Genomic DNA, 9691 nt, shown 5'->3' on the forward strand with positions numbered 1-9691 from the left:
GAAATTGAAATTTTTGAAAATCTTTTTTCAGAATCGGAATCTCCATAGCCTAAAACGTGGGATTCCGTAAAAAAAAAAAAATAAAACAAGGGGGGAAAGGTTCAGATTACATATAGTCCATCTGGACCGTTTTGTCATTGTTAGATATAGCAGGTGAGAGGCCATGAAGGTGCTTGGCTGGTCCACCGACACTGCTTCTGTTATGACCCGCACTAAAATCCCGAGTACTTGAGGTTACCCAGACATTTTTTAACGGGTAAAACCAGTATTCCTTATTGTAGTCTGCAATTGTGTGTATACACCTTTTTAACCCACCTTTTTTTTTCTAACGTTATTGCTAAACTACTTCCCTGAAATACAATTAAGTTAAAAGTAAATATAATTTTTGAATAATTAAAGCAATGTATATACCAGCACAATCGCTAACAATACACAGGAATTGATATATATTCAAAACAATAATAATAATAAAAAAGGATTATAAAGTTGCCAAACTATTGACATGGAACCAACGAGAAATAACCGAATGCACCAGAAACAGGCTACAAATAAATCCCTCACAGGAAACAAAAACGCGAATAGCAAATCTTGATAAAGTTTACGACGAGTTTTAGAAAAACTATTACCACTTCAAGAATGAAGGAAAAAAGCAAACAATTTATAAGCAAAAATGTAAAATTTTGAAATCGTGGAGGAAAAAATTCCTTTTAGAATCGTAACTTACCACAACAAATATATTTATAATGATGCAATATTTTTTTATTTTCTTATATAACATGAACATGTACATCTTTTAGAACATTGTCAGTTTATAAGATTTTGCTGGCAAATTTTTTAATTAACATAAACATTTATTTATTGGGTTGGTGCATAATTATTGCGGCTTTTTTTCAACAAATTTTATTTAAAAACAATAACATGTCACAAAAACATCTTTAAACGATTATTCCGGAGTATATTCACCATCTATTTCAATTACTGCTTCTCATTTGCTAGGCAGACGGTCAGACCGTCATTTAAATATGTTTTTGTTGAATAAAATGTGTTGAAAAAAAAAAAAAAAAAGCCGCAATAATTATGCACCAACCCAATACATGAAAAAAATTACCGGAGAACTTTTATCTAATTCTTCCAAATCTTTCTCTTAAAACTGTATTGACACCATTTGTGGGGATTTTTTTTTTTTATCACAGCAACTGGTCGCGCACCACAAAGTTTATTGGAACCTACTGAAGCAAGCTAGCAAGCTCGCAGTATTACCACGGTCGATGGCGACGCTAAGGCGTTGAGAAAGCCAAGCGCCCTCACGGCTATCACCTGACACCTCGGTGAGGCGAGCTGCCAACATTAACAAGCACTTCGCAGCTAGTGGCCCAGTCCCTCCGAACGTCTCAAACCCTATACGTTGGAAGAGATAGTTTACTGTCAGGTTCCGATACTTTAGGGTTTTCTTCCGTTCGGCTACAAAAGCAGTGACCCTCACATTAACTGCAGTATCCAGGATATGGGCGGGAGCAAAGGAATCGCAAACTGTGGCGTCCCAAATGAGGTACCTACCTCTAACCCAGGGACAGAGGGTAAGACCATCTGGTCTCTTTCCATTACTTCTGGATAACCCCGACGGCTCCAGAACTGAGGAGATATTAATCCGAGCCAGGGTCCGCTTAATAATTAGGTTTAGCTCGGTGTGACGAGTGAAGCGACCAGCATTTTGTCCGGCGGGCTAACGATTTTTCCAGCTTGCCGCTTTTATATTTAAAATACTATTTGTTAGAATAGGAATTACATTTCGGAAATACCCGAAATCAAATGATTTGATTGTGTCGAGTTATATCGAAGGAATGCCTCCCCCCACTAAAAATTTCATTTTCTAGAAATTTGTGCCTTTTCTTTCTCATTAGGCAGTGACAGCTATCGCAAAACTTCACTTTAATTAGGTGAAGTATTAGAAATAACACATCATATACTGTGATACAACACTAACTTTCTGGGTATTAATTGTCTGGAACCTCTTATAATCCGCACCAATTTACAAGCAGGGACTTCAAATTCCTGCGGCTACCTAATTAGTTTACTGTTACCTTGCACAGTACCATATTAATAAACTTGTATCATTTATATTAAAGTGGTGGTTCCTTTGTTTAACTTACAATGTGCTGACCAAGGTGACTACCCTTAGTTTAGAAAAAGTAGAAATCCGGAAAAGCCTTGGAGCCAAAGTTTCAGGAAAACCGATGTTGTATCTGTACTAAAATGCAGACCTATATATGTATAGATAACACTACCGACATTAGTTTTGTTTGGGCTTATAAAAAGTATTTTAAAAAACGTCACGTAACGCGTGACCTTCTTCTCGGCGGTTAAGGAAGTCATAGAGATTGTTTGAATAATAGACGGAATGGTCACGGTTGGCTTGTCTTCGATCATACATCTGCTGGATCGAGATTCATTTGGTACCTAACGGCAACGGTAAACAAATCGGTGGTACAACAAAACTAAAGCTCTTAAAAGCACGAGTACTTAACGAAAACATCAAGTCTGCGTAAGCACATGAAAGGCAAGCGCATTTAATTGGTCGCTTATTATTTTTTTGAATTACTTTTCTTTATATTTTTCGAGTAAAAAATTACTGGGCATATATTAGAGCTGTTGGTTAATAACTATTTGGATTCGAATAAATGTATGCGTATGAAGTAGGAGACTTACCACAGCTACTTGAACCATTCTGACAGGTGTGAACGACGTTGTATCAGTGAATGTCGATCTTGTCTAGTCATTGGTTAATATAAACCGTGCTACTGCTGGGTGGCCTCTTTATAACATGGTCTACTGGTTATGAGGTTTCACCGGTCTTAGTTTTTTTACTTGGTTGCAGGGTATCCTGTGTATGAACTCTCTCTGCGTCCGTATATGAACGTAAAACCCAAGGTAATCCCATAAACCGGCCTTATCTATCTTTAATATATACTTCTCTATAACTTAGTGTGCTTCTTTTTTTTTTTTTTTGGAGTTATGTTTACGGACGATATTTATATATCGTATCTCTTACTTGTTTCAGTCATTTGACTATAGCCATGCTGTAGCACCGCCTTGAAGTGTGTAAGTCAAGTGAATCGACCTTAGTACTTATTTTTTAAAGCCTGGCGCTTATAATATGGGGGCTTCTTTTTTTCTTCTTCGTCTAACTGTTAGGTTACAGAGACTTGTTTCAGTCATTTTGACTGCGGCCATGCTGGAGCACCGCCTTAAAGGGATTTTTAGTGGAGAACATCGACCTCAGGACTTATTCTTTGTAAGCCTAGTACTTATTCCTTCGGTGCCTTCTGCCTAACCGCTAAGTTACAGGGATGTAAACATACCAACATCGATTGTCAAACGATGGTGGGAGAACCAAGAAAGACGCACATAAATATACATACATATATATATATATACGACGGGCTTTTTTCAGCTTCTCCCAGGCTTTGGTCGGCCCGAGGGTCACGCAATGGGACTAAACCCAGAACCTTGTGGCTGGGAAGCAATATCCACACAAGTGTGCGCCCACCCCGATTTTGAGTCCTCGTAACTCCCAGAAAAATGGATATTTTTAAATGAAATCTTTTATGTATACGCTTCAGATGATGTAGATTCCAGTTATATTGGAATGAGTTGTGAAAACATTTTTTTTGTGGTTGGGGAGAGGAATTTCGGAAAATTCACATGAGTCGGCTTTGTTTCCTCAGAAGCTTAAGAAAAATTGATATTTTTTGGTAAAATTTTTTTTACAAATTTTTACACTGTAATGAGTGTGTAGATTACAATTATATTGGAATTTGATATGAAAAATAAAAAGTTGGTGGGCTCGCACACATACATATTGACATATATTACATATATCTACAAGATGAAACTTGAAATTTTGAAAAAAATTGTGATGCATGTCAGTATGTATGTGTGCATGCTCACCATTTTCCTTTTTACATCGAATTCTGATATAATCATAATTTAGACACTCTGAATGGCATTTATGGAAAATTTTGTTTAAAAACAACAATTTTTCTGAAAATCATGAGGAAACAAAGCTGATTTGTTTGAATTTTCTGAAGCTTCTCAGAAAAAAATTTCACAACAAATTATAATATAAATGAAATTTACACTGTCTAAAGTATATTTGTAAAACATTTCATTGAAAAATATCCATTTTATCCACACAGGTAAAACCTTGACCAAAAATGCATAGAAATGTTTACTCTGGATGAATATGTACTGCAGCTGAACCAACTAAATATACATTACTGCTACAACCAAGGACATTAGGACTCTTATGCAGTAGAAACATGTTGGATTGGAATCTAAATGTGAATTTAATGAGAATACTTTAATAAACAAATTTGAAAACATGGAAAGAGTTAACTACCATCCTGCTTCATAAGAAAGGTGATAAAGAAGAGACAAAGGTGATAAAGAGCACAGCTGTTTATGAAGCTGACAATCACCAAACACCTCAATGACCAACAGCAGGGGATGCATTGTATGCGGGGGGGGGGGCTAGTCTTGGGTGAATTGTAAATGTAATACCGATATCATTTGGATAATCATCATTATCATCATCGTCGTTTAACGTCCACTTTCCATGCTGGTATGGGTTGGACGGTTTGACTGAGGACTGGCAAGCCAGAAGGCTGTACCAGGTTCCAATCTGATTATGTTGAGAAAAGGTTTAAATTTTGGAAAAATTTTGTTAGTTAATTGTTGAACTTACTTCCTAGCTGTCCACTTACATTTTTAGAAAGTAACTGACCATCATCTCAATAAATTCCTATATTAATAGTGTGGAATTTATTGTTAACTGAGCTGAAAGTATATGTTCCAAAAAAGGTTGAAAATCCTGTGAAATCACTCACATGTATTCTTAGATCAAAGAAATCTGTATTAACTACATAAGTCCTACTACTGTAAAATGCTGATTTACATCATGCAAAGGAATGTGTGAACAAAGCACAAGCCACCATCATGCCACAAGTTTACCACTGCTGTCGATCTCTGTCCATCAGTTCATACGAGGTCATCCTGTTTCTGCCGACATGGCACTCTCCTCTCGTCACCACTTCTCAACTGATCACAGGTGACAGGACCCTGTACAAGTGTGCGTGTGTGTATTTATGTATTATTTCTGTCATTGTGCTGCACACCCTCAATGGTTTCAGCCAGGTTAGTAACAAAAGGGTTAAGAATGAAGAGTTCAATTCCCATATCTGGTATTAGTTCGAAATGCAAAAAATAAATAAAAAATAAATTCATTCTAAAATATAGATTCAATTATATTGAAATTATTTATTGAGTTACAGCAGATAATTAACTTTTCAAAGTTTTCTCATTTAAAGATAATTATTTTTCTTTAGTTTCAACAGAACAAAATATCCTTATTCATTTATGTATGTCATGTTTATTTCCATTCACGGATTTGACGATCCACTACAAACTGACCGCGAGGCTCTTTAACATTTGGAGGCAGTAAAGCAAGATAGACTGGAGTGTCAGCACCTAACAAAGAGATGCAGATAAAAAGATGAAAATAATGACACAATAACACACGGAAAAAGATAAAAGTAATAACACAGGTATAAATATGTGGTTAAGATGTCAGCTTTGTGAATTCAATTCCAGTGTATAGCAGTCTGTGCAAATATATTCTGCTTTAGCTTTAGATTACATATGTGCACGTGAGTATGTATGTGTGTGTAGCAGTAGTAGAATCAATAGAAGAAAAAAATAGAGTGAACTAGCTGTGCAGAGTGGAAAAATCAAACGTTTCGGACAGTCCTTCTTCAGAGGAAAAGTTGAAAGGAGAGAAATTAATGAGAGATGACAGACTTTTAAATACTCAAAGTTTTGCAAAAGAAATCTGGCTGAAGCTGATAAGGAATGCAGGACTGCATGAGCTTCATACGCGAACAAGAAGTGGTAGGAGTGTATGGAGGAAGAAGAAAGGGATGAGGTGATGCAAGCAAATTTGAGAGTGAGATGAAGAGAAAAGATAAGGAGAGAGGGGAGTTGAAAGATAAGAAAAGGTTCAAGGAATTAAGAGATGTAGGAGTAGAAAGGAAACATTTTAATCTGTCAGTGATATGGTGCTTAGTTCTATTATGAATCGTCGTCCCCTCTGTTTTCTTAAGAATAAGAATCTATAAAGTGTAGCCATGCTGCACACTGATAAGTAAGTGATGGAATAGCTTGTAGTGTTAAAATGTGTGGCGACAGACTGACTAGGTGTGCATTGTAGTAAGCTTTGAATATGCTCCAAAAAGTGATCAGCAAGGTATCGGCCTGTTTCCCCACGGTAAATGCTGCCACATAGTTTGCACAAAATGTAATATATAAGGTTAGACAATGCGCAACAGTTCTAAGTAATATGATGTGTCTTAGACCAAGTGATGGTTGTAGTATTGTTAATGAAGGGGCAGGTGTTGCATCATCAGTGAACACATTTAACAGCATCTGGTAGTGTGGGGCTGGGTGCTGTTGAGCCTTTAAGGTTTCTCAGATTCTTATCTTTTTTAAAGGTGAAGGAGGGTAGTGCAAGAAAGATAAAGTGGTTCAAGGGGCAGAGAGTTGGGGATGAGTTTATCTTTCAATGGGAGGATGGATAGATGGATGGCGAAAGAGTGGAATATGATTTGTGGGTGTGTGTAAAGACGGTAGGAGAGCGCTGATGCACTCGGTGGCCTAGGCCCAGCAGAGTACTGGGTCCACAACTAATTAAAAGTATTCTTGATTCAGGGAGAATTGTCACATTGTTTGGCATTGGGATTCAAAGTCTGAATCAGTGATGCAGAACTGGTGAAGGTGAAGAGTAGTGGAGATAGGAGTATGAATCATAAGTATGTAGTGGACAGAACACGACTGAATCTCAAACAACAACATTGAGAACAATGTTTGTAGCAGCTGGCCACGGAAGATCAAATCTAGCAGCATAAGCTGCAGTGGTTTGGTCACATCTGCAGGATGTGCACCAGAAGATTACCACACCAACTCTCATGGCAACAGTGACCTATGCACTGGAGAATCCAGTGCAATGCATCAAAGAAGACACGAGCAAAACAAACTGAGGAAGACCTAAGTTGAAGCACGTCATGCTCGAGCATGCCAAGGTCAGCACCATGTATTGGAAAGCATGGAATAACATTATCACCAGAGTCCATCATCCAGTAGCACCCACACTGTATTAATTATGCGGACAGACTTACTCTCTGGTCCAGGATTAAATAATAAGAAGAAGAACGTAGTGGACAGAAGAGGGAAAGAGCTGGATATTTTTATGGTGATGGAGTATCAGATACAGTGGAAGTAAATTCCGAGACAAAGTGGAAGGTGTTGATGAGAAAGATAAAATTGTTGAGGTGTTGTCTGGTAAATGTCAACATCGCAGTCATCAATATAACAACCATACAACTCTGTGATGGATCCAATGAACTGAGCAAAGATTTGTTCTTCAATATAACTGACAAAGTGGTTAGCACAACTGGTAAAAACTCTGCTGTCTCTCATTCATTTCTCTCCTTCCAGCTTTTCCTCTGAAGAAGAACTGTGTCTGAAATGTTAGATTTTCCTCTCCTCACGGCAAGTTCATTATACTCTTTTCATTGACTTTACTACATAATAATATAAGTCTTGCTCGCACAGAAAAACACCAGCCTCATTGGAGTCTGTTTGAATATATGTATGCATACCATCGTATTTGGTAGTGTATAAGATATGAGGAAATGATGTCTGGTGCAGGGCACACTTGTCTAGGTATGCTGTATACAATCACAGTTGTGTGTGCTTTAGTTTGTGTTTTTACAGCCAGTTAATGTGTATGTAGAGAGGCTTGTGTGTATAGTAGTATATGTATGTATAAGCTTACTTGTATTGACAGCAAGTACATGTGTGTGTGAGCATATGTGTGTGTGTTGAATTATGGAAGCTTTTATATTTGGTTTGTGTGACAGAAAAGAGCAGAGGTGTGGGATTAGAAAATCTAAAATATTTAATTTTAGGTGATCAAATACTTAGATAGAGATTTTTACCTTCCTCAATAGTTTTGTATCCTAGGTAACGAGTCATATCAGTGGCAACATAACCAGGACAGCACTAAAAAAAGAGAAGACAAATTATTAATGACAAATCATCATCATCATCATTATTATTTTCATGTGAGGGCACATGGCTTAGTGGTTAGGGTGTTGCACTCATGATTGCTAGGTTGTGATTTCAATTCCTAGATTGGGCGGTACATTGTGTTCTTGAGCAAAAACACTTCATCTCACTTTGCTCTGCAATCACTTCGACACCTGATGCATGGTACACTGTGCACCTGTTCAGATACCATCAATTTGATGGAGAGTGTGAGCTAATGTACGGCATATACATTTGATCACTATAAACAAACTGGTTGTGCACTGGGGTTGACGTAACTGACTAACCCCAACCCTAAAAATTTCAAGCCTTATGTTTATGGTAGAAAAGATTACCATTATCATTAAAATTGTGAGTTGAAAGGATCATTAGCACATCAAAGTCCTTATCACGTTCGACATGAGCTGCAATGTGCACGTTGTCTGTTTATTCAGTTTCAACATGTTATTCTGCACATGCCGAACTGTACCATTACGCAGAATACATTCATCCATTAGCTCATACTTATACAATCACTTACACACCGAGATACAATACATCACTGAGTGTTTCCATACATTCACACACACACTCACACGCAGACACGTACACACATACACGCACATATATAAAATATATGTACATATATTCAGATGCACACACGCATACATATACTAGACCCTTATGATTTGACGGGCAACATTTTTTTATGTAGTGTTTTTGGTACCGAAACACTTTCAGACTTCGTATACTTGTATATTTTGTGGTTGGACCATATACTCACCTACATATCAATAAACACATTCACATCTATACATAGACGCTTATACATTTATCTACTCATTTCCATGTACATAGTTATATTGCTGAACGCTCCATCATAAATACACATTCCTATACATACGTGTATAGTAATGAAAATCTAATGAATAAGCATGATGAGAAAATTTCAAGATGTAACCACCGTGCCAAATATGCATTTTCTAGATGGAAAAGTGTATAAATTATAATTATTATTATTCTATCTCACTAAACCCATTTTTGACCGCCTTCTCTGTTTTGTGCGATTGTGCATCCATAGATTTCTACCACACACACACACACACATGTAATGTAAAAGTTCAAACAGGGAATTATTCCATTCAGTATCATATCTATTATAGAGATTATGTAACAAATTATACTTTATACTTCTTGCTTCTGGTGTCTTCTGCCTTTATATTAGAAATGTGTACCTGTGAATTTACTTTAAGTGAAAAAAAAAAAAAATCGCATGCAACAGATAAGTCGTCTTAATAACATATTGAGTTGGCAACTAAGTTCCAGCCGTTTATTTAAATTTTGGAATTTATTGCGTTTTTAAATTTTGGAATCTATTTTTATCGAGAATTCTATTTTTGAATCATTTTGGAATCTATTTTGTTTTTTTTTTCTAATTAATTTTAGTTAATTTCTTTTTATTTTCAGATCATTAAAATGGAATGTGAAGTTAAGAAAAACAAGCATTTTCGATACCTGCTTTTTGCTTTTAATCAAGGTTCTAAGGCCGCAG

The 9691-nt window shown here is 36.6% G+C and overlaps 2 protein-coding genes and 1 long non-coding RNA gene across 6 annotated transcripts in view; 1 reads left to right on the forward strand and 2 right to left on the reverse strand.

Annotated features, from left to right (window-relative positions):
* The window catches only part of LOC106869220 (carbonyl reductase [NADPH] 1), a 47646-nt gene that overhangs the window by 16985 nt on the left and 20970 nt on the right, over window positions 1–9691 (reverse strand). Inside the window, exon 1 of one of the 2 annotated variants that reach the window (XM_014914867.2) lies at window positions 2707–2842. The exons of the other annotated variant lie outside the window; for it this stretch is intronic. Within the exon in view, the coding sequence (XP_014770353.1) occupies window positions 2707–2724 (18 nt within the window). The 5' untranslated portion in view covers window positions 2725–2842. Of the gene's footprint in view, window positions 1–2706; window positions 2843–9691 lie in introns of those variants that run through there. 2 annotated transcript variants of the gene reach the window in all.
* LOC128248568 (uncharacterized) lies at window positions 2847–9691 on the forward strand. 2 transcript variants are annotated; one of them, XR_008264742.1, is made up of 3 exons: window positions 2847–2928; window positions 4197–5603; window positions 9607–9691. It is a non-coding gene; the product is annotated as an uncharacterized LOC128248568 (long non-coding RNA). The 2 variants fall into 2 exon arrangements; XR_008264743.1 differs by having other exon boundaries at window positions 4197–5193.
* Window positions 5283–9691, reverse strand: part of LOC106869223 (carbonyl reductase [NADPH] 3) — a 16415-nt gene continuing 12006 nt past the window's right edge. For both annotated transcript variants that reach the window (XM_052970062.1, XM_052970063.1), the window contains exons 4-5: window positions 8052–8115; window positions 5283–5526 (exon numbers count right to left, since the gene is read on the reverse strand). In XM_052970062.1, coding sequence (XP_052826022.1) covers window positions 5429–5526; window positions 8052–8115 — 162 coding nt within the window. In that variant the 3' untranslated portion in view covers window positions 5283–5428. The remainder of the gene's footprint in view (window positions 5527–8051; window positions 8116–9691) is intronic.

Source organism: Octopus bimaculoides, chromosome 8 (genome assembly GCF_001194135.2).
Source record: "Octopus bimaculoides isolate UCB-OBI-ISO-001 chromosome 8, ASM119413v2, whole genome shotgun sequence".
NCBI lineage: Eukaryota > Metazoa > Mollusca > Cephalopoda > Octopoda > Octopodidae > Octopus > Octopus bimaculoides.